The sequence below is a fragment of the Plectropomus leopardus genome, chromosome 11 (genome assembly GCF_026936395.1).
Source record: "Plectropomus leopardus strain MGB_pleo_1.0 chromosome 11, ASM2693639v1, whole genome shotgun sequence".
NCBI lineage: Eukaryota > Metazoa > Chordata > Actinopteri > Perciformes > Serranidae > Plectropomus > Plectropomus leopardus.
In genome coordinates, this window is record NC_142186.1 from 15,256,557 (window position 1) to 15,282,549 (window position 25,993).

Sequence of the window (25,993 nt, forward strand, 5' to 3'; positions counted from 1 at the left end):
ATTCTTTATTGGGGCATGGGAGAAATAAAAGTTTTCTTCATGCATTCAACATAACTCAGGATAAGTAATTGATATACGAATGATCATTTTATGGGTAAAGTATTAATTAATTTGGTAAAAATAAAAATATTGTTTTTCTACTAAAACTTATCTGTTTTTCCTGTCAAGCGAGATTCACCCTAAAGGCACTTTCCCAATTCTCAGGTTTTCTGTTTTCTGATTCCTCTGAGATGCACAGTGTCACACTAGAGCCAATAAAGAAAACCCAGTGTTAGTTTAAAATCATCTACATGTCCTTTTGATCCTTTTTTTCTTTGATTATATAAATCTAATCACGATAAGAGGACCTTTGCTTAACTTGAGGAGAAATATCATTCATGATTTAAACCACACTAATTGTGTTTTTTATCACTGGAATCAGTGTTCAGCACAGAGTGTGTGTGTTTGTGTGTGCGTTATTAGTGCCGACTGATGTTATCTACCCACTCCGCAGGGAAACCGTGGGTAATGCCAACAGAACAAAATCCCCCTCCCTCCTCCCCTCTCGCTGCTCTGCCTTTGTCTCTGTCATTCTTTTCTTCTCTCTGTCATACCTGTCTGCGTCTCCCTCCTTGACAAAGCACTGTACTTCACTTTGAGGAGGTTCTCCACTTTGCTTTTTTTTGTTACTTGACTCGGAAAAATAAGAAACACTTCACCTCTGCTCTCTGTTTCTTTCTCTGCGGTTCTCTCTGTCCCGCTCTTTCATCCCTGTGGTCTACAGTGATATCCTATTTACCCAGAAAACCTTGGCTCACCATCGCATAGCTACACACCCACACGCACACACCATAACAAACCTCCTCCCTATTGTGTCTGGCTGGCATGCTGATGAATGAGTGAACCCTTGTGATTATTCCTTATCTCTGCAACCTAAAGACACACGGGGTTCTTAGAGGACGCCCTGCAGGCTGACACTGTTCTAAGAGGTATCCCCTCCCTATCACTCCCACCAGAGTCCAGTTTCTAAAAACCCTGATGTCTATCCAGTGTTGGAGGGCGTTTTGCCAACCTGGACTATAATCCTAGTCTGAAAGCACAATCATTTAATCCCTCTGCTCGGCCCTTTGAACGCTTGGTCAGCCTCAGTTGTGTTGTGTGGGACACATTTGGGAGGTGGACTGAAGCCTAGTGAGACACTCATGCACGGCAGCATGCAGAAATAATGTATATGTTGAAATACACTGAATTGCTGTGGGCTGTATTTAGTTCAATATAAAGGGATGTTTTCACTTGGAGGACAAATTGTCAGCAGCTGAATTTTACTGCCTCAAAAGTGCTTCCATATATTTCAATCATCAAACTATATACGTCTCATTTATTATTCAACATTGTGCATTTTCGCTGACACTTTATATTTTAGCTGAAAACAAAACAAGCAACAATAGCAATAAAAAAGGAAGCATAAAAGCAGAAAATGTAATATAATCAGACACCACATTTATTCATGCCTCAGCTCGCTGCAGCTGTGGTCTGATGAGACCAGCCAATCAAATGAGTTCAGGAAGTACCACTGTCAGCCGCCTTTGTTCCCCCGCCACGCTCGTCTCCTCAGCAGTAAAACACATAATGATGAGCAGGGCAGTGATAAAAGGAAATTGATGTCTCTCTCTTAATTCTCTCCTTGGCTGCGGCTTTGCTGTGGGGAGGATTTGCACTGCCGAGAATGGTTTGCTCCAAAATGGGATGTCCATAATTTGAAAGAAAAAAAAAACTAACCTGGCAAAGTGATTAGCAGCCTGGCTATCTGGAGACTCTTCCCTTGAAAAATGTTTCATTATTAAGCATTTCTGCAATGATTTTTTATTTTTTGTAGTGTTTTGTAATGCTCCAACAAATCCTATAAACCATTCTATTAATATTTGAGACCAAGGGATGTCTTTACTTGCCATGTAAGGATGCTAACTGGCAGCTGTGGTGTCTGATAGTGTTATACTGTTTGGTAGGAGAGTCCAGATATCTTGATGTATTTCTTGTCTGAGACTGCAGAAAGACCAAGTTGTACATCATATTAGCTGTTCTTTCCCTGAACCATGCTGTAATATGAAAGAGTATGACATACTTGCATTGTGCTGTGGTTTTGGCGCAGTGCGAGTCTGCAGACATTACAGGACCAGACCTCAGCTGCACTGTCAGCAGCTTGTCTTGGCAGTGGAGAATCGATGTATTGTAAAACAAATTATTTCTCTGCCTGATTTTAGAGCGGTTTGGAGGTTTTATTGTGGAACCAGATTAAGTTCAAGTTGGCCTCAGAGCCGATCCCAGTGTGGTGATCTCTCCTGTGTCAGCCGAATTGAGGTTCTTTCTCAGTTTTCTCACTGTATCATTTAATATAAGTGGTTATCTTTGGCGTCGGAGACAATTCCCTCAGCAGGCCTATGGCGGGAAAACAGAGGAGTGGGCTTCCTCTGCAGCAGAGAGGATTAACAGTTTTAATTTGTGCTTAGGGTCATTCTCAGGATGTTTGACTGATTCGATGGCTGTATGAAAGGTACAGTTCTGCAACTGCGAAATTTTAGTTATAATTTCTGGAAAAAAGGCAAACTTAACGTGCAGTATTAATTGAGCTGCAACAATGAAATGATAAGTTGTAAACTATTAAATTAATTGCCAACTAATTTGATTGCCAAATTATTGGTTTGAGTATATATATATTTTTTTGACAAAAAGTCAAAATTCTTTGATTCCAATTTTTTAAATGTTAATATTTTCTGTTTTTTTTCTCCATGACAGTAAACATATATTTGGGCCGTCGACAAAACAAGACATTTAAGGAAATCATTTTTGGAAAACACTGTTTTTTCGACATTTTAAGACATTTTATAGACTAAACAACTAATAAGTTAGTTGAGAAACTAATTGACAGATTTATGGACAATGAAAATAATTGTTACTCTCGGTGCAGCCCGAGGTATGACATAAACTTTAGTAGTTCAATACATTCTCAAGAAAAGTCTCTAACTTCATCCCTGCCTGCAGTGAAAGTCGTCATGGGTCCAAAATATTTGACGCAAATTGGATCTAGACCCAGGAACCGACCTAAAATTGGATAAACTACCCAAACCTCTCAAGCATAAATTCTTTTTCATAAAAAGAAAGAGACCCGATCTGAAGGAGACCTGAGGGTAATTAGACCACATACAAAATGCCACCAACCCAAACAGAGCCTATAGACAGACGCCAGCAACACTGACAGCAGCATAATGGTAATAATAATCAGTTAACAAGCAGTAAAAAAGAACAGCAGTATCATAAGAGTGAATCCAAGTTCCCAAAGAAAAGCTCAGGCAACTGGCAGTGTGCTTCTGTTTAACGCTGTTGGCATGGTTAGCCAGATGCAAATTTGCAAAATCAACCTGCTTGTCCTCATCCTTAAAGTCTTTCTCATGCAAAACCAAAAAAAATAACATGTGAAGACCTTAACCTGATGACTGATACAGTACAGTACTTATATAATTACTGCTGTATGTTCGCCTGTTGAGCAGCAGCCTTGAGAGTCTTGCTTCTCTGTTACACCATCCCTGATTATTCAAAGATTAAAGCAGTACAGTGTGTGTGCACGCGCGTGTGCGCGCGCATGTGTGTGTGTGTGTGTGTGTGTGTGTGTGTGTGTGTGTGTGTGTGTGTGTGTGTGTGTGTGTGTGTGTGTGCATGCGTGCGCGTGCGTGCGTGCGTGCTTGCGTGCTTCTTCTGCTCTATTGTCTCATTGAATACATTCACCCACGCACCCCGCGTTCAAACACATGCAACATATGCATAATCATAATGTAGTCACAAGAAAACAGGGAGAAGGTATGGGAAGATGCACCACAAGAAAGAAATGAGCAAAAAACAGTTTCAGGTTACACTTTACAGTCTGTTAGCATGTTGTGTGATGACTGTACCTCATGCACAGTATGCATTTCTTCAAGGTGAAGTCCACCTGGCATCCAATTTAAGATAAGGAAGACAGAGAGAACAAGAATACAGGGAAGAAAAAAACACGGACCATTTTTCTTCTCCCACAGAATGGATTTCTCTGTGCAGTAATGGCTCGATTATCCAATAGACATACATCCTACAGCATAAAGTCTCACATAGGCATCAAAAACGGGCATCATGGCCCTTTTTTACGCCATTTGAAGCCTTCTTTAATCACAAAGTATGTTTTAAGGCAATCGTTAAACATACAGCAAGAGAGCATTGAGCTAAAGAAGGATGAGGACATTAAGAGATTAGGGAGTGGGAGGGAAATGCAAAGAAGTGCAGGATAAGGGGAGAGAAATCCACTGCATTGGATCCACGGTGAGCTGATTGATTTCAGTGTATTAAAAGCTAAGATGGGGTCATCCAAGCTGCGTTGGTTTTAACAGAGATGAAACGGCTTTTAAACACTTTCCCCTTCATTAAATATCTTTCCCTGTGATTGGATTTAAATCTTGGCTTCTTATCAGCAAAACAGCACTTAGAATCTATTAAGTCATTTCACTTTGCCCTTCAGCCGCACTGTCTCACGCTCCGTCTCTCTGGTGTCCACTCTGCTTTGTCTCGATTGTTGATCTCTGTGTCCCTTTATCTCTCTCTCTTGTTCTGTTTCTTTCTCTCTCTTTTTCTGCATAGCCCTAAAAATACTCTCATACTACAGTGCTGCGTTAACAGTTTGCAGCCGGCACATCATGACTCATTAATGTTACACACAGACACACATGCACATGCAGGACATGCTAGCATTAGTTATGCAATAAAGAGTCTGTGTCAGCAGCAGTGTGAGGATAAATGTAATTGCGGCTGGGTTTTTCCTCCCTATTTGTATTAGTTGAGCAATAAATGATTGTGTTCCTAATCAATAAATCTTTCTTTTTTTGCAATTGTTTGGTGTGGATTGGTTTTGGAATGTCAATGAATGGTCAAGTGATTAATCAATAAATGAAACCCAGGTCTTAATTTTTTTTTGTACGCATTCAAGTAGGGTTGGGTATCTTCTATCACCAGTGGCAGTCCTGAAGTTGTGAATTATAAGCCCATCTCCACCCAGTTAACACAAACACGTGGTGTTTGCAGTGGCGCTAGTGGCATTCATTGAGTGTTTAAAAGTAACAATTCTGATTGATCTACGAGATGAGCTGTAGGCTGCCAGGTGGGGGGTGCGATACCATTTTTAGCAACCAACTTTTTCCCTGCCATTGGGAAGATTTACCACTGTGACTGATCAATATCCACTCACATCAGGTGTGCTGAGTACCTTTTCTTACTCTTTGGTATAGTCGTATACATAAATACCAGTGGGTCAAAAGGTGACAAAGCAGTGTTTGAGTAAGTAGTATTATTTTTGTGTTAATACTTAGGCCTACAAAAGCCTTGCATGCAATAGTCCTTAATGTCAAGTTGTAATTAAAACATTTGTAAGTGCACAAGTAGACATAAGGAGTATATTTTATTTATCCTGCAAGGAACTTGTTTAGTTATGTTTAGATTTCCAAGATATTCAAACATTGAGCCACTGGTAGCTGGTATTTTAGATGATGTTTTTTTTTTTATTGTGTCTTAGCCCCCCACACCAAAACAAAAAAAAAAAAAAAATTTAACCCAACTAAAGGAATGGATGTGATAGATCGATATAATAAGGCTTCAATGTACCCCAAGACATGATGGATGAATAAAAGCATTTTTTGGTGGGGGTAAATTTCCTGTGGCTGAGTGCTGCCACAGCTGAATGAGTGCAGATGAAACACTGCTCTGTTTTGCTTCTGTTCCTACAGAGATTGAGCATAACTGTAGGCCAGCGTGAGTGTTGTTTAGAGGGCTGAAAACTCATTGACATTCTCAAGCAAGACTTGGCACTGCGGCGTGCTTCTTTCATGTGTGTGTGAGTGTCTATCAGTGTGTTTGAGTGTGTGCGTATATGTATTCACAAATTGTGTGTGTGTGTGTGTGTGTGTGTGTGTGTGTGTGTGTGTGCGCAGTATGAGCTAGCTGTTGCCATAGTTACACAATGTGTGTGTGTGTGTGGGTGCACATGTGTTGGGTCAATTGGAGGGGGGTAGGTGGGGTTGACTGACAGAAAAAAAGATAATCTGGGAATGGTAATACTATGAATGGACTGCACAGTTGTCTGTGATTGTATGTGTGTGTATGTATTTGTGTGTTTGTGTGTGTGCGTGTGTTTGTGTGTGTGTGTGATGGTGAATGTGAAGAAGACAATGTGTGTTGCATTCTGTTTAATATTTATTAGATATTATATTATTCATCAATATAAAAAAGACTGTGTCAAATTTTCATAATTAAATTATTTTGGCTCAGAAATGCTCTAAACTAAGGTCTGTGTGTGTGTGTGTGTCTGTCTGTCTGTCTGTCTGTCTGTGTGTCTGTGTGTGTGTGTGTGTCTGTGTGTGGCAGGCCAAGGAGACAAATGGTGCTTTGGAGCCTGTGGCAGTTATCTCGTATGTGAGCTCCCTCTCTCTCTTTCTCACTGTGTCTGTGTCTGTGTCTGTGTCTGTGTGTGTGTGTGTGTGTGTGTGTGTGTGTGTTTGTGAGAGAAAGAGAGAGAGAGAGTTATAGCAGATGCTCTCTCTGGTCTTGTAGACATGCTCCAATGCTGCTGCCATCTGGTTGGCTGAGTGGAGCTGAAGGCGGGATGGTGGTCTCTGTGAAATCATTGGCTGAAGGGAAGGCTTGAGGCTTTAAGTCCAAGGGATAGAGTAGAGAGAGAGTGAGAGAGAGACAGAGAGACGAAGAGAGAGGTAGGAGGGCAGTTATGAACAAGGAGGGGGGTCCAAAAAACAGGAGGGTGTTATGGCTTTGTCCACTCCAAAGAGCAGATGGAGTGAACTCGGGCAGAGCGCGAAGGGGCAGTCACGCATTGACAGGAAGAGGGAGGATGATAAACTGAAATATGTGCAACATGAATCAGAGTTTAAGACAAGTTATACAGCACACCAAAATCAATTTGTCAGAAAGACATAAAAGTGTCCTTTAAGGCATAATACAAATATTTAATGATTTAACTTCTCTAAACTGAGCAGACCATTTGAAGCCTCAGTGGTCAGTGGGTTCCTCCCCTCTGCTCAGAGTCAGCAGGTTGGTCATTACTGTCTGTGACTGCAGCTGCAGCTATTCAGCTCCTGGAAAACTCACTCATGTGCAGGAGTCCTTTTAGATAAAACCTGGCATTTTTCACTTTTGTTGTAAAGAACTAAAACCAGAACCATGTGCTGTCGGACACACACAACGTGGGCTCCCCTGTATGGAAAACAAAAAGGAGGAAGTTCTGCAACCAAACTCTTATTCCCACAAATTGCATACTTACATTTCGTTTACTTCTGAGTTCATACAGACAGCAGAACATCATCTCTTTATCAAGCCGACCACTGTTCTCCTTTTTCTTTGTTTTTAATACTGCAGTATATTGGGCTGCATATTGGTACTCAATACATTTAAGGTATCAACCAAAATAGGCCAGTACAACCAAGTAGTTTTGAAACTTAAAATGATACCTACTTTTGATACCTTTTTTGTACATAGATCTAGAAAAAATGGCTATTTGTATGGCTTTGCTCACAGCTGATCACGGCAATTATCTTTGATTTTAATGCTACTTGTGATTGGCCGACTTGCTCAGCAGCTACCACCCATACAGTCTGTGGTGTGGTTGAGCACAGTATATTTGACGGAGTTGGCAGTTCAGCATACCTGATTGTCCCCGCAATGTTAGAAAGTATGGCTGCTCTACACGCCTGTTTCATCATATGCAACTGAATGCTTCCATTCAAATGATGAGTGTAAAATGATGTGAAGAAAAAAAAGGTATTAAATAAAGCATTCTATTGGTATCGGTATTGTTAAGCATACTGCTCCTGGAACCGGTATCTTCATTTTTTAAATGATACCCAACCCAAAAAATATAAAATAAAGAATAATTCCAGTTTAGATTTTCAATTACAGAATTCAGATACAGATTTTTCAGATCAATAATTCAAATCAATTTTAACCGATGGCCAATAAACTATCAAAATAAGACCTTTGTTTCAACTCATCTAATGTTAATTCATCTTTCAAAGTGAAACTCCATCACCATCATATCTGCACACTCATAGTATGTAAAGGAGAGCTGCTGTGCAGAAACTAGACAAAGACAAAGAGAGAGGGAGAGTTGACCGTAGCAGTGGTGACTGGTGCTCTTTAGGAGAGGTTATCTTTGGTCACACAGTCCTGCCTGTCTGTCTCCATCACATCAAACCACACAGACCCTGCCTGTGGAGCTGAGCCTCAGAGGGCCAGGACACACTGTCATCCTTTCTACGCTCATCCCTCTGTTTCTGTCATCACATCTTTCAAAAAAAGAGACTGTGACTTTCCTTAATCTTGTTTTCGCTCTTTCACCTTTTTTTCATCTTTCTTCCCGCCCCTGCGCTTCATTGCCAGTCTTGTTTATCTGGTGCTTGTTTGTAACAGTGTGCTCTCTCTCTCCCCATCCCTCCTTTGTACTACTTTCATTCCCTCTTCTGCTTTCAAGCCTTCTCTCCAGTTTTCTCTCACCTCTGATCAATCTCTGCTCCCACACGTCTCCTTGCTTTCAGTTTCTCATTTCCTCCCCTGCTGTTACATGCTACATTTCGCATGTTTCATCTGCTCTAAACCCACTTTTTTAATTTCTTCATTTTATCCTTATGTTCCCTGTTTCATCCACTGGCATTTTCTCTTCCTTTGTGACCATTCTTCATTTTTACGTCAAGGCACTGAAAACCAGCAGGCCTAAGTTGCTTATCTTTTGAGACGTAAGGTGCTTTTTTATGCAATTTGTGACATTACAGATTTATTCCAGCATGCCGGTCAGAGTGAAAGGAAAGACCAATGAAATGGCTCGCTACAAGGGTCATGAGGTTTCAGCTATGATGATGGAGGGCACAGAGGAAATGCCTTTGCTTACTATCAAAGGGTGTTTTTTGTCAAGAGGGTAGAACACAGTGTCTGATCGTTTGAAAGGTCAGCCTTGGTTGTGTTGTGCTATTATTTGACAGTGTCATGGCACATGAAGGTAGAGGCAGCACGCTGGGCAGCTGGTGTAAAATAAAAGCCTCGACTGACTATCCTACACATGATTTCAACTTTTAAATATCAATCTGTAGCAGGCAATGAACTTGTTTTGGTTTTAAAGGTTTTAAACTTGTTGTTTGTTTTGACCTTTGTTCTTCAGTTGGATTACAACACACTGATAATCCACTTTCTGTGTTGGTATGGTCATGAAAAACCTGCAAAGTCTTGGAATTGGAAAAATAGCTATTTCCAGACCTGGAGAAGTTTGGGACAAATGAATAAACCCAGAACATTTTGGTTAATTCATGGAAATTTGCTTCATAAATACCTGTATATATTTAAAGAATATATGGTCACGTAACTTGAAGTAATGTTGTTCTCTGTGTGGTTAACATCAGACTTGAGCTGAGTTGCAGCTTCTACAGTACTTAGTTGAGGCGTAAATTCACGTAATGCCAGGAAAAAGCAGATTTGTTAATCTCTGACATCACTTGGACAAGTACAAGGATGGCATAAGAAAGACCAGGACCCTGGACATGAAAAACATGGAGCGAGTTGTTAAATGTGCGTGAGGCGGCACTAGCTACGCTGAAGCTACACACACACAAAAACACACACGCACATACCTACTCAACTAATTCTTGCACAAACGCATGGAAAAGTTATTGAAATAAACCTGCACTTAAACACCAAAACAGCATTTTAGATTGTTATGCTAATATTCAGTTATACAGGCAGACTCAAGGTTTGGATTGTTCAGTTTACGCAGCACTGGAATCCTTGTTTAAAAGATGTCTCGGTCAGTGTTAACACATTCTCAATTACATGAGTTGTGCAAATTATCCCTGTAACAGTGTCACATTCAGAGGCAGCGCTCTGAATGAACCAGAAGAATGATGACCCTTCAGGGCTGCTTGTCAGGATAGGAATGTCAAGTTTATGCATTCAGTTATGGCCTCCTCAAGCCTTGACTTTTCTTTCACAGAGCAGCAACAGAAACTTCATCCTCACCATGTGCTCTAATTAACAGTGGCGGTCGGTGTCCAGGTTGCTCAGCAGGCAGGAATGACACTAATAGGAACAACACAGTGACCTATAACGGCCTCGCTCAGCAGACAGAGGGGTGGCCCAATAAAACAAAGGCATCTCAGCTACATGTAATAAGCATCTCAGTGGGTTGTGCTGTTAAAGAGCAGGCACTTCTGTAAATGTCACTGTGTGTTTATATGTTTGTTTTCAAGTAGAGAAGAGTCTTTGTCATGTTTTTTCTCGTTCCATACTGACTGAGATGATTTACAGTCACAAGCCTTTTCATCCTGATGAGTCAATAGGCGAGCTCTCTGTGCTCTTTGTCATTTTCTTGCTCTTGTTGGTCAGAGTGTATATTTACAGCTGCATGCTCATTATTCTCTCTGTTCTCTCTCTCAGGCCCTTGCGTCTCACCGAGCCTACCTCTTGACAGCACGCATTCCCACCAAGGTAAGAGCAGCAATGGAATTCACAGTTTTTTCCAGGAACAACAATGAAAACCAGTAAACCACACCCAATAAATAAAAGATTAGGTGATCAAATATTGTAAAATATATCTTGATGTAAGAAAGTATAAGGAATGTAAGAAAAAACTTCAGAATATTTTTGGGGGGCCTCATCCTGCAATCCCGAACACAAAACCAGTTTTAGTGGGTGTCATTTTCTGGTCTTTTTATCAGCCTTTAACCTTAACCTCTAACCCTCTAACCTCTTGGAAAAAAACATGGAAGAATGTGTACATTTTTAATTTTCTTTAGATGTTTCACTCAGTAAGAGCAATAAGCATTTTTGTGCCCTCCTCCACACATTTCCCCAGCTCAGCACTTTTGCCATCCCAGTCAGTGTTTGTGTATGTAGTAGAGTAGGGTGGATTAAAGCTGAAGCAGTAGCTCTGGTTATATTGCAGTGACACAGCTGGTTGACATGCCGGTTTTTTGAACAGCGGTGCCATAGCGTAATGCAGCGCAGATGCTAACTATTAGCACCATCACCAGCAATGAAACATCTGTCATCATCTTTACCAGCATCATTGTCACCTCTGCCACATGAAAACCAGCAGTCAGTAATGCATTGCAGATGTTCAATAAAACGTTAGGCAGCAGCAGTTCACAGCTAATACTATCTCTACTGCCAGGATTAAACTTAACATCAGACTTCAGCTTCTCTGATTTGACCCACTGACCTGCACCCTGCAACCCTAAACTTAAATAAATGGATAAATGGATATAAAATGGAGTCCAGTTATTAAAGCATGTAAAGAAATACATCTTAAAGAAATACATTTTGTACACATCTTTGTACATCTAGGTGTAAGATTGGTTTGTGTAGAAATCACAAATCAAGATTTTAACACTAATTTTTGTGTTTTGAAAACGCAGTTGACAAAATGTCTTAATGCTCTTCTATGCTCTGGGTAAGATACATATATGGATGCAGAGGGATCTTTCTGTATGTCATTTTGCCCATGTTTGTGCATGTTTTCTGAAAGCTTACGGATATAGACAAAACAAAGCAGTACCACTGGAAATCATAGTTTAAGCGAAGCATGTCTGTAGGACATGACAGAGACATTTGAAAAATCACTGAACAGAGCGATTGGTAATGTATTGAAAATAATTCTCCTTCCCATGTCCCGAGTATTTAACAACACAGCCTCCATTAAAAGGTACATTATTACAACCTCGTCCACTGTTTCTGTGTGTGTTGCTGTCAGAAACCTTTGACTCTGTCATCTAGTGCCATCTACGATGTATCCATGCAATCATAAAGATGCATGGAAGTATGAGGGCAATGATGGTTACGATGCTTGAAGTGATCAGATCTGTTTTCATGGCTAAAGGAAGTAAAAATGAGCCCTTAGAGCACTGGATCATTTTGCATGACCTTCATCAGCATACAGATTGTGCCCGGTAGTCTTGGAAATGCAGGTATTCAAATATTTTTTTCAGAGCATTTTGAAAAGTTGAATTTCTCAGTTCATTGTTCTTTTATACATCTCAAAGGTTTGTTTAATTTTTATTATAAAAGGTTTCATCATCATCACCATCAATCATATTCAATAACAAAAAAGAAAGACAAAAGGCAAAATAACAGAACAAAAAGAAAAACAAGCAAGTAACCAGAAAAACATTGACATAAAAAAAGGCTGTTATATGGTAACGATTATGTGGTGAATTAGTACATGGCAGCAATTATGGATCAGATTGCTTTCAAGGTTAGGTTGCTCCCTTTGCATACATACCCACTGAAACAGACCTATTATTATTAACAATATAATTTTTCCGTCTTTCTACATGCAACAATTTCTATCATTTGTTAGGTCCACATTTTCAGTGTTGGAGTTTGAGACTTTTCCCTCAGTTTATTTTTGACCTTGGAAGCAGCAGTAGGCAAAACAGTCACACCGTGTGGTGTAATTAGTAATTGTTCTTGAGCTTTCAGTCATATCACATGATATTCATGAGCAGATGGAATGTCTAAGAAACAACTTTCAAGTCCCCATAGGTGAGAAATCCTTCATATTATCTGATTAATACCACTGATAAGTTGGTGTCTTCAGCAGCAAAAAACTTTGCAAAACATCTAATCATCAGACTCCAAAGAAACCAAAGAGCAGAGTCACAAAAACTGCCCAGTGCTGTGACTGTATATGGAAACAGACCTCTGACTGGTGATTTCCCTGCAGTATCTTGACTGAAGATTCCCCTGGTAGGAAAGAAAGAGTAACTCTTCATAATAGTTTCCCCAAGTCACGAGATAACATAACATCATCTCTTGGACCAGGTCCAGGAAATATTTTGCAGTTGTCCTTTAAATAGCTGCACGCCTTCCAGTCGATAAGATACCTTCAGGGACAGTGTAGGTGATTGATCGGTAGCTTGAAAACTGATTCACTGGTTTACTGGAGGTAGAGGAGGCCATAAAAAACAATCGGGCTGACCCGGTTTCACATGACGTCATAGGTTTTCAGAGTGAGCTGCAGGTTCAGGATCTGTTTATGTAGGTGGTTCTGCATCTGTTTTCTATCTGTATGCTTTCCTGTGACCCGGAGGGATTAGACACCTGCTTTATGAAGAACTAACCCCCCTCAACAACCCTCCTCGACTCTACTGTGTGTCTCAGTCTGTCTCTGTTTTTTTTCTTTCCACGCTCTCCTTTTCTATACCTCCTCACACCTCTCTGTTGTACTTTATCTTCCTTACTTTGGATGTTTCTCCTGTTTTAAAACAAGATAAGAACTAAAGTCTTAATGCAACTTTCCAAAGAAGTTATGGGACTTAATGAACGGACGTCTTGGGAATTTGTGGAAATAAGAAGTTCTTTACACATGAGATGATGAAACATGATATGTCTGTTTGACTTGGTTTTAGCACACTCTCTGCTTTCTTTCAGATCTTTCTATTCATGCAGAAAATCTCTATCCTCCTCTTCTCTGGCTTTGCTCAGACAGATTACAGCCACAGATCACCTCTGCTCTCCTTCTTTCCTTTAAGCCATTCGTTCAGCTTCCTCACTCTCATCCTCTCCTTCTTTTCCAGCAATCCAGATTATTTCCTTCTCTCCTCATCCCAGTTTCTTGCTCTGTCTTCCCCTTTATCCATCAAGTTTTCTTCCCCCACTCACCACTGTGCCAAAGGTCAGCAGGGGTAACCTACAGTGTCTTAAATCAAATGGATTCTAATAGATTTTATCTTAAACTTAATGTATGCTTGATTTTCTCTCAAAGAACTCTCTGTAGCAAAGGATTACTCTCATTTAGGGCTGCAGTTTAGGATTATTTTTATTGTCCATTAATCTGTCAACTATTTCCTTGATTGGCTAATCAATAACTTTTCTGTTCTATAAAATGTTAGAACGTGGTGAAAAAATGTAGAAAGGAGTTAAAAAATATTACTCAATGATTTATTGATTACCAAAATAGTTGGTGATTAATTTCATATTTTACAACTATTGACTTAATTTTCTGTCAATCAAATAATAGCTTAATTGACTCTCACTATTTTTTAAAGCATGCTAACACATTTTAGATGAGTCAAATTCAAGTTTAATGTTGTTGGTATTTACAGATTTAAAAAAAAAAAAAAAAGCGAAATGATATGCTTACTGCAAACTTTATTTTATTAAAATTATAAACAACTAAGGGATTTTTTTGTTCAGAGTTTAACAATGTTACCAGTAGTGAAAGTGGTGCATGGGTTTTTGCTGCACACTTTCATTTCTGAAAGCTGAAGCTTGCCAACATCCATAAAAAAGGCTGACTGTTAAAGTATTTGTCCTTGTATTGATTTTTCTGATGTGAAATCTATATTACAGTGGAGATGAGCCAACTGCAAATGAAGATTAGCCTCTGCTCACTGTTCCAAAACGTGAGCTTTCGAATTAATAGTGTCCTCTGTTTAATCAGTTTTCTGCTACAGTCAGTTTTTGTTGAATCAAAGCTGAGACGATGTCGGGGTCTATTTATGCTTCTGGCTGCCTGAATGTGGTGTAGGTGGTGTGTTTGATGTATCGCGTTAGATGCATCTCTGCCTGAAATCCCAGAGATGCATCTAAAACACACAAGAGGACAATCAGTAGGTGGGGATTTCATCAGTAATGCTCTACTGAGCCCGGGCCTTAATATTAAATGTATTGCTGCAGCAGTAAAACCTCAGTTAAACACTTTTCTGTGGATTTTTTTTCTCTCAGTAGTAGCTGAAATCCCCCTATAGCTCTCGACTGCACTTCTCAGTGGGTTTTTCTCTGTCTCTGCCTCCGATTGATGGTTTGGCTCTTCTTGAGGAGCTGCAGGGCTGTCAGTGTCTCCTCCAAAACATGCGCACATGCTCTCTCACAAACAGACACACTTTCATTCATCGCTCCCTCCCCCTTAGCTCTGTTATTCAGACGCCTCTTATTACCAATATTTCGTAAAGTTGTTAGTTCCTGCCTTTAACTCTCTTTGCTCTCTGCTTTTTGTCAGAAGTGTGGGAGTTTATGAAACAAAAGATCACACTGAGCATATTTTTATCATTTAGATACCCAGAAATAACATAATGCAAAGTATCGCATAGTAATTTGACATTCTGAACTGTCTCACTTACTAATGTTTACAACTTGCTTACTGCAACAGGATCCTCATGTTCTCAGTCTCTAATCTGAAAACCAGTTTCTCTTCATCAAACATGAACACATTTAAAGTAAAGTTTTCTGTGAAAATACAACAAAAAGAAAAGCAAAGGAGGCTGGTTAAGGTGACAGATGGACAGTGAACGAATGAGTGAACTATGCAATTATTCTGACATTTGGTTCCTCCCTACACCTCTCAGCGTGAGGTCCCGCCATTGGCTCAAATTCACATTTGTCAGTGTGCTTACTTATCATTGGCTGGCGCTCAGTTCAGTATTACAACACATTTACTGGCTGTGTGAAATGATCTGACTGCGTTCAAGTTAGGTTTGGACACCTTTACTGCATATTGTAAAATACAGCAAATTGTTTGCAATATGCAAATCAACACAATATATACTGCTGTACTATTTGTACTTGTACTGTAGTTCTGAAGCAGACCTGTGTGCACATTGAATAGATGGGTGAGTCATAGATTGTATGATAGTAAGTAACCCCCTATAAAATGTTTATATGTTATATATATTTATATGTAGTTATATATTACAGATTTTTCTAATCCTACAGTAAAGACAAGAGTGATCAAAAAGAAACATCTCTGGTGACCTGAAACTTGAAAATAATTGGAATGCAATAACATCACATCAAAATTACTCTAACATGTTACAAAGTTTTGCCCAATAGATTTTTTCTTGATGGAGCTCAACCATTTTATCCACTCCATCTATATTTGTGTTTTATATGGTAAATTGTAGATATTTTGCCTCCAGAGTGATATCTTAATGTGTTTAAGTAGAGGTACTTAGTGTTGTTGGTCATAAACAGCCCATGTAACTTTTACCGAAAAGCAGTCTCTGTAGCAAAGTATGAGATCAGAGTTCTACAAATTTATCTGACAATTGCTGTACAGTACATGATGAATTTCTGACAGGACTAATTAATATTTATCAATTTAAGTAGGGATCAGGGAATTTATTTAGTAATGTCACCTATACATTGGCATCTACCTTTAGTTTGCAAACATTGGCTGACAGTAGACACAATATTATAAGACAAATGGGGTACAGGTACCCCTAGGGGTACTTTTGAGTACTGCGGTTGGTTAATGAGATTTTTATTTATTTATTTATTGAATTTAAAATATTCTATTTTATTGTTTATGAAATTAACTTTTCTTTTTTAAGAGGAATACTCTATTTTCATTGTTCTCTAAGCACTTGCTTTGAACCAATATTACCTAGTTCTGTGGTTTTCATGTGCCTCTTTGTCCTAAGCTCACTTTCTTGTCATGTCTGTCTGAGCTTTGACCTCCACTTATAATAACTGTGTCATATATTTTGAATAATCAGTCCATGTAATCAAATCATGGACTGAAAAAGATGGCATACGTGTGCATGTTTACATATGGATTTTTTTTTTTTAACTGGTATGCTGAACATGAGTGAGTAACCGCAGGCAGTGCTGAAATAAACACACTCTGCATAGTGTAGTCAGACAGTAGGCAGACTGTCAGTAGACAGACAGTCTGTTATCCGCTCTCTCCTCTCATCTGCGAGCCAAGCCTCAGGAACAGGGAGCCCACCTGGAATAGTCTGGCCCCGCTCCCTGGCCTGCCCTCGGGCGCTGTGCTGTATGTCTGTGTTTGAGAAAAAGAAGGAGAGACGGAGAGGGAGCTCAGGAAAACTGCGGGCTCTGTATAGTTGGCATTTGTATTCAAGGGTTTCCCCCCCTCTCACATTAAAGCAGATCTTTTCCTGTCCTTTTTAGGCATGGAAAGGCAGGCTGCTGCTTTTCCTTGTTTTTCTTTGTCCTGAAATTTTGTCTTGAAACAGAAATAGAAAATGTGGATGTGAGAATGCTCTGGTTGTCTTTAGCCAGGCTTGTTTTGGACAGCCTTTCTCTGGATGTGAATAGGGAAATGAGGAGGAGTAGGCCTTTTTCGATTTACTTACTCACATTTCAAACAATTCACGTGAAAACTGTTAACACTCAATAAAAAATCAATTGGAGTTCTGCATTGTCTTACTTACAGTATGTGTAACCACGAGCAATTCAGAACATATGATATCTTACAAATAAGCACAAAAATGAACAGTGCATCTCAGAGTGGTTGCATTTTAAATGAATTCACTTGGCAGGGATAAAATACTGGATTTAAGAGCTGATTTACTTTAACAAAGAAGTGACTGTATCTCATCTTCCAGCCTTAGTCTCCATTTAAATCTACAAATGTGACTAATGCCGACCAGAAAAAACTTGTGTGAGTCAGTGATGAGGTGGTCTGCACATGAGCAAAGAGAAGAAATAGAAACGACTACATCCCTACCTATTAATTATGGAGCAGACATATTTTTACACAACATTCCTCAGACACACAGTCACTTCACTAGAGTGTTGTTATTATTAAGCACAATTACTCACAGATACAGTATACATACTGTACGCTCTCACACAAGCACATGAACACAGCTCTATAGGTTATGTTGAAAGATACAACAGCAGCTTTCCATTATCTGATAGTTACATTAAAAAATGTTTAACAGTCATTTTAGATTTTTATTTTTAATTAAGTATAATTCAATGTAGCCTTAAGTTTAAAGCAGGTTGGAAAGAGTGTGTGACATTATGTATTGTGATGAATAGTTACTCAAGTAAATTTGATGTCATGCCTATGTGTGACAGAGTATAAGTATTTTAACGGTGATTTCTGTGCTCTTTCTTTAGGTGGAACACTCCTTTAATTATCTGGAGATCCAGGGAATTGCTTGTAACAAGCCCACACAGGTACAGGACCAAAGCACCAAAACTGACACTGTTCAGCACACTTAGAGAACACAAAATATTAAAGGACTAGTTCCACATTTTGGAAATTGCACATACTCACTTTCTTGCTTGCAAAAATATCTATACTACACTTATATCTGTGTGATAAGTATGGCACTAGAGTGGGGAGGAAACTAGCTTAGTATTTTAGCAACTGCCTAAAACCACAAGTTATATATTTACATTAATGTTGCTGTGGTGTGTGCATCAAAGACAGAAGATAAAATGTGCTAATTAACTTTTGAGGTGTTGGTTGGTGTATTAGTTAATTTTGGACAGGTCTAGGTTAGCTGTTTCCCCTTTGTTCCAATATTTATGCCAAGCTAACTGCCAGCTAACTCCAGTTCAAGCTTACCAACATGAGAGTGGCAACAATCTTCTCACTTAAAGGTCCAGTGTTTGTGATTTAGTGGCATCTGGTGGTGAGGTTTCAGAACTGAAAGCTGATGTAAAAACCCAAATAGCCCTATCTAGAGCCAGTGTTTGGTTTGTCCATTCTGGGATACTGTAGAACAATATGGCGTACTCTGTTGAAGAGGACCTTTCCTGTATGTAGATATCAAGGTATTCCTAGTTTCAGGTGATTTAACACTAAAGAAAACTGTTATTTTATTCCATTTCTGCCAATATGTGCCCCTAAATCCTACACACTGGAGCTTTAACTATCTATTAGAAAGTAGATAGGTGTATTTGTGTCAAAGTATTCCTTTAAATTGTACTTAACCAGGTAAAACAGATATGTCTTATGTTGTATGTACTATAACCTACAGGAGACTGACCCACATTATACAATTATGCTGATTGCAGGTATACATATTAAAAACTATTACATAAATGCCATGATGCTTCTGCTATACATTGTTCATCTTCTAAGATCAGCAAAAACAAACTGTTTTCTGTCCTTAAAGATTTAATTTTACTGTCAGTAATGCAGTGAACTTTGCAATTAGCTTCTTTACAATGGCAGAAAAGATGCATAAAGAAAAACAGGAAGCTTGTGGCCGCATTGTATCAGGGAGGGATTCTCACTGATACAGAGTTCAGTGTACTGCATTCACCTGACATCCCCAGTATGATTAAAACTAGCAGATATATGAGACAAAAGGACCAAACATACAGCTGCAGGGAAACTTCTATGATTCACACATACCTCAGTAAGGTCAAAGGTCAGAGTCAGCTACAGGGAAGGGAGACTGGAGAAGCCTAAACTTAAGTGTGTTGCTCAGGGACACTACATTCAGAATGAATGTTTTTCTGATTTGGTACTTGAACCCAATGTCTCCAATTCAAGGGAAGCACCTTAATCACAACATATATTGTAATGAGTACACAGTGGACTAAATAGAGAGAATGGAAAGGGAAACATGCCAGTATAATTCTTAAAAATTGATTTATGTATGGGACACCAAAAACAGATCCAGGCCCAGAAATGCTTCCCATCTGGGAGGAGCTTCCATTTTGCTTTTTTAGCAGTGCTGGCCAGCTGTCATTCAGTAGGATCTACCTACAAAATATGATAATCCGTCACTAACCACACTGTTCCTGCAGCTGAACCCCTCTCCCACTTATCTCCAGAGATGTCAGTCCTCTTAATATCTTGACTGATGGTCTCCCATGTTTAATAAGTATCAGCAAGGATTATGTTAATTTTGGCCTATAGAGAAGGCGTGTATGCCTTGCATCAGCATTTGCATAATTGCAGCGAGCGCTGAAGTGGTTAGCCAGTTTTGGTAAATGTCATTAAATCTTTACTTTAACTTGAGACAAAGATGTGGGATGTAGATATGGTTGAGTGGATAGACAGATGTGCTGGCTTCATTTTTGTGGATTACGTTATAGCTGGGTGGATTCAGTGGAGTAGACGGGCAGAAAAGTGGAATATGAAATGGAAAGCAAGGTAGTCAGATAAAAACGTACTCATGTAGACACAAAATACATTCATGTTAAATCCTTTCACTTTCAATATGCTGTTCTCATGCATTAGATTTTATTTTTTCCAAACCCATTCTGACTCAGTGTGGAATAGAGTGAAGAAAGAAAGACTAACTCTCTTTTTCATCGAAATAAGTGGTTGAAGCAAGTTTCAGTGAACCCATGCGTGCCAGTGTGCATCACTTATTAATGATGTCTCCTTTTAGCTGTTCATGGAGTACGAGCGTGGCTCCTTCTCTCTGAAGTTGCTCTCTACAGACGAGGTCAATGAGGTTGTCGCTCACATAGGAAACTGTCTGCTGAGGATATGTCCCAGTCTACCACCGAGGTGAGTTACACCTCTACATGTCTTCACCCCAACTGTGTGGCCCACTTATTTATTACTTATTTATTGTTTTTATTTCAAGTATTCTAACCAATGGCAAAGGATGTTTTATAAGTGTCTGTTATTTGTGTGTGAACATGCATTTTGAATTTGCATGGTATACTGTATGTTCTTACTGAATGATTCTCTAAAGAAATAACCAAAGATTTTTCCACCCGTAGTTTAACGGGGTGCAACAGACAGACACACTTTTGACTTGATCTCCAGAGGTTGCTGTGGTTACATCACAGCTATGGTACACTGTATTTTATATAAAAAAAAGCATGTGTCTGTAGTTATATGGATGTGAATCTCTGTGAATATGCTTGGTTGAAAACAGGAAGCATGAATATGAATGCAGAAATGATCTCAGATGTTAAACAATAAACTTCTACAACCTCATTTTGCAAACAGGACACAGTCTTTTACCTGACACAGAGGCAGATGTTTGTATTTTGAGCTGGAGTCGATTCAGTGCACCATTGTTTTTTAGTTGCAGGGTTTAGTTCAATTTAGTTATTATTGCAGTACTCAGCAGTGCTCTACAGCTTTCTGCTTTCAGGATGTCCACTGACAAGTAAGGCCGTTAGGAAGTAGTCTGGAGCTGCTAGTTTCAGAATCTCTTCAAGGGATTATCGACTTTTGAATATTTCACCAGCTACATTTGGGAAATATAGAAATGGGATGACTAAATTCTGCTTGAATCTGTCTTCTCCTCTCAGTAAAGTGATGAAGAAGCTCTGCATGGAGCCTCCAGACAGGCTGACCTCTCTGCAGACTCTGTGGGAGAATAACAAGCCTGCGGAGCCTGGACCTTGTGGTAAGAATGTGTGACTCTCCAGTAATTGTTCTGTGCTTCTTCATCCCATTGCTGAAATGATGTATGGTGTGTTTGCTTGCAGTTGGTACAGCCTCTTATACAGTCAGTTTAGATTAACAGTATAGTCGTTTTACATGATGGATTAAATACATTTGTGATACAATTATAGTTTTAAATTACATGCATCTTTGCAGAATCCAAGATCAGATGGACTCATGTTTTCTATATTTTTTGTTTGTTGTTTTGTTTTCCCCTCTAGGAGGGTTTTCTCAGATGTACAGATGTGTCTGTGACTGGTTGGGGCTGCCTTACAAAGAAGAGGTGCAGTGGGTCAGTATTATTTGCAAAGCTTTGAAGGATCCCGGCTCAACTGCGCTCCAGAGCTGTTGGCTGGGTGACACAATAGCATATGAATATATAACCATTTTCTTTCATAATGTTATATTTCTCAAGATATTTTTGATGCTTTTCCAAAATGAAACAGCCCTTTGTCTACTGTATGTGGTTCTTCTGCTCTGTGCAATTGATGAGCAATATAATCTCATGTCGGTTAATTGTTTCCTTTCCAGGATGTTGACACCATCTATTTAACACAAGACACCAGAGAACTCAACCTGCAGGACTTCAGCCATCTGGAGAACAGGTAAGTGTTGGCACAGAAAAGTAACAGTTGAAATATGACCTTAGCAAACCAACATAATCTGGGGAAAAAAAAGTTGCCTCAGATTTGGCAGTGTGGCTGAAAACATTTGTTGGGATAAAAGAAACACAAACAAAAAGATAGGAGAGGTACTACAAATGTGACATGATTTATTTTAAATGTAGAAATTTGCTGAAGTCACCACTAAATTGAGGTGCTGCTGACGAAGAGAACTATATAATTGCAGCTATGACCTTTTCTTTCCTCCCTGTCTTTGTCTCCTCAGGGACCTGGTGGCTATTATAGCAGTGCTGGAGTTTAACCAGTGGTTCACCAAGCTCTCCACCAAGGACTACAAACTGGTTAGTGAACCCGTTTCTCAAAAACTCTCTCTCACTGGTTATATCTGCTCCGTTTGGGGAACTCAAAACCGCGGTTATTGTTGACTTATGATAGCTATCCATTAAGGACCATGAACTAGATGAACCTCTGTCATTTTTGTTGTTTTACACAGGGTGTTTCAGCTCTTGAAAAGATGGCAGGGAGTCAATGACAGCCATCTGTTCTCGAGTATTTTGTCTTTTTTGGGGGGGGATTGTCTTATGAGCTCCATGCTCAAGGCTTCATGCTACTCTTCCCTGGTTTTGGTTATTTTGGAGGTTTTTGTTGTTGGTGCTGTTGAATTGTATTGCATTAGATAAGGTGTTTTTAGTATTTGGGTCTCTCTATTTGCATACCAATAAGACTGGATTGAATGTCACAGAGGCAGTAAACATTTCTATTACCTCTTTAATTTCCCATCACAGTAGTTCCTTTTTGTGTACTTGCAGATTTTCAAACATTACTGTTCTTTATGTTGGATAAATAGTATCACAATGTTTGCTGCAAAACTGCAAAATAGACCAAATACAATCCCTTCTCAGAGTTAAGTAGTGAGGACAATTACTACTCAAGACAAATAGATAGATGTGTCTCTCCCCTGTCTTGCTGCCTGTTAGTTTGTTCTCTATTCCGCCCACATTTATAAAGGTCATTTCCTTAATGCACTACTGCACTTGAGCAGTGATTTTGAATATATATGTTTTGATATTTGTTTGTTTTTCCCCCCATGCAATAAAATGTGGGGTGGGGGCTTGGACAGGGCTGTGTCCCTCTAGCTGTCCCATCTGTCAAATACCAGGTCTCAAGTGACAGGCATTTACAGACTCCAGCTGATTTGGCCAAAACATGGAGACTCACTGTATAAGCGAGAGAAAGGCTGTGTCTGAAATCACTCACTATATAAAGTAAGTTTACCACTTTTTTATGCTGTCAAAATGTATGGTGAGAATCATAATACCTCGTAAAGTGGACTTTAAAGTATCCCACAATGCATCTTGAACAGTAGTGTACAGTGGACGGCTCCCAACTAAGCACTATATAGCCTCATGCATTATGCTGAAGGAGAAATGGAGAAGAAGAGAGAAAGTAGCGTGGTTGCAACACACACATGAGTTGTGGCACAAAAATAATGATACTGGGACAGCATCGTCATGGAAGCATAACGCCCACCCTCTGGTTTTCCTCCAGCTGAACTTTGATAGTTCTCTCAGTAACCCCTGTTATCACCGTTAGCTGCTGGTTGCTGGCTCAGCCACCTCCATGTTGAGAGCTATGTGCAGTCGACCTCTAGCTTGTAGATATGAATATCTTACAGAGCTCCTTAAAATAGAGTGTTGCTGTTTCACAGGAGAATTGTCATACTATACTCCAATTCTAATGAAAAGTACAAGTTTGAATTTTATTACTGTACTATGGCGGAAGCAAAGCACACAGTTAAAGGTCTAACTCTAAATCTAATTTTGGTAAAACTTGGTTGGAAAATGGATTCTGTTAAAAGTTGGTCAATGCTGCCTGTTTTTGGCTCTTTGCCTGTTATTTATGCAAATCCTTCTCATATCTCTGTTTTTTTGCCTGTTATCATAAATTTAGAATGTATATTTATGTATGTATGTATGTATGTCTATATATATATATAATATATCCACTCTGTGTGTACATTTACTCTCACTCTACCTTTGCCTAACTATGTATGTATCTGCCTATACAGAATTTCCCCCCTTTGTTTCCTCCATCTTCCCCTCCAGTCTGTTGACTGAGGATCAGTCCAATGTTCTTGTGTGATAAGACTCTTAATCCTAACGAGACAAAGGAGCTCAATGTCTCAGGCTGTTGCCCCCCTGCAGCACTCCATAACTGACTCTCCGTCTCAAGGCTTCGCTCAGTCTCATCAATTACCACACGCAGCTTCCTCGGTCCAAACAATTATCTCACACCTCCGTCACAGACAATTCCTTTTGTATTGCTTTTTAAAACCCTGCCCCTCACTGTGCCATGTGCATATTTAGGCTCAAATACTCACACAGGCACATGTGCTCCAACGTGTGTCCTTTCTATCCCAGATTAGAGTGTATTATAAAGGACCCTAAGGCTTTTGTGTTAGAAGTTTTCAGTGCGTTTATTCAAATTTTACTTTGTGTTTTACCCTTTTCTTTGGGTGATGTTAGCCAGTGATACCTCTGCTTGTGTTTTGGACAGTAGTAGTGTTTGTTGTGTAAAGAGGCAGATTTTGGTGACTTAAATGCAACAGAAACTCCTCTGGGTGTTTTTAAGGAAACTTTCCCAACTTTTCCCATTGTTTGATCTGTGTGCATGTTTATACAGTGATAATGGAGAATCAAGGGGTGCAAGGATGTGCTCTGGAGCATGAGTTGATTTTGATGCTGTGCCAAATGAAACAGTAATAACGCTGAAAGAAGAATAAGAGGAAAAGAGAGAGTGAAAGAGAGAAAGTGATGACAGCAAACGGAGCAGAGAGATAAAGGCGAGTGGAGAGGTCAATGGACAGAGTGAATGGATGAGATGCCAGATGAATAAGGAAATGAGTCAGAAAGTATCAGGAAAGACAGGTTTAAAGAATGAAGCCCAGAGCAGGAAACTAAAGTAGATATTTCCAGCTTGGGAAACTAGCTTTTACTCTCTATCAGTAAGTCAGTCAATGCTCCTGCCAAATCTATTGGCATGTTAAAGTTCAACTCAAGGGCAACAATGCCCATCAGCCTTAATTATTGTATCTGTGCAACTGTTTACAGCTGCATCTGTGCTGCCTGTGGATTATAAAACAGGAAGAAAAGGAAAAGAAAAGGCCTCAGGCTTAAATTATACTTTAGCCATTTCAATCAAACAGATAAGGAATCTCACAGTGCCTTGGACTGGATACTATAACACACGCATGTCCTCACAAACACTGTCTATCCCCTCTCTCTCTCTCTCTCTCTCTCTCTCTCTCTCTCTCTCTCTCTCTCTCTCGCACGCACACACACACACACACACACACACACACACACACACACACACACACACACACACACACACACACACACACAGCAGGCTATCACAGCGAGGGATTATGCTGCTCATCCTCAGTTCAATCAGACTGTTTGTCTTGTGGTCTAATGGAGATGCTGAGCCGAAAATGAGAAAGGAGGAGACGAAGAAGAGAGGGCAGCAGTGATAAAAAGGACTCGCCTTCTGATTACCTCATGATCGCACAGCGTGGGAGCGTGTACATGCGTGAAAGTGTGTGATGTATTTCAGCAGGGTCAGAACAGCACAGCATGACAAGGCTCTTATTTAATGAGTGGTAAATGGCGCAGAGCACATGCTGACAGTGTCACTGTGCTGTCCCCCAACAGTTTTATTGTGAAAATACAGGCTCCTTTGTATGTCTCTGCTACACTATGACCGCCGCCTCTCTCTTCTTTTTCTCCATTTCATCCCTCACTACCCTCATATCTCTTTTTTCTGTGTTATGTGTCATCCCTTACTGCCTGCCACCATTCGTATTCCTCTTCTGTAATACTCACAGTTTCACAGAGTAAACATGTGAACAACGGTACCTTTCTTCTATCCCTGTCTCTCGTTGCCTCTCCCTTCCTCCCCTCTTGCTCTCCCCCACACTGTAGATAACAGTGTGGGACAATGTTGCCAGTGTTTTGGCCACACTGAGGCTGCTGACTGAGAGAAACAGGCCCTTATAGCATGAATGCCAATTACCAAGAATAACAACCAGACAATAGTCCAGCAAAGTTCTGTTTTTATCATGGAAACATTTGTGTTACGAATCAGTGCAGATAATGAGTGCAGGAATACGACTGCAGGATGTGTGTTTGTCTACATGTTTGTG

At 39.7% G+C, this 25,993-nt stretch overlaps 1 protein-coding gene across 2 annotated transcripts in view; it reads left to right on the top strand.

The window, feature by feature from the left end:
• LOC121945717 (F-actin-uncapping protein LRRC16A-like) overlaps window positions 1-25,993 on the top strand; it is a 109,186-nt gene that overhangs the window by 19,732 nt on the left and 63,461 nt on the right. For both annotated transcript variants that reach the window (XM_042490014.2, XM_042490015.2), the window contains exons 3-9: window positions 10,480-10,530; window positions 17,914-17,973; window positions 20,151-20,272; window positions 21,031-21,128; window positions 21,388-21,458; window positions 21,698-21,771; window positions 22,055-22,130. In XM_042490014.2, the coding sequence (XP_042345948.2) occupies window positions 10,480-10,530; window positions 17,914-17,973; window positions 20,151-20,272; window positions 21,031-21,128; window positions 21,388-21,458; window positions 21,698-21,771; window positions 22,055-22,130 (552 nt within the window). The remainder of the gene's footprint in view (window positions 1-10,479; window positions 10,531-17,913; window positions 17,974-20,150; window positions 20,273-21,030; window positions 21,129-21,387; window positions 21,459-21,697; window positions 21,772-22,054; window positions 22,131-25,993) is intronic.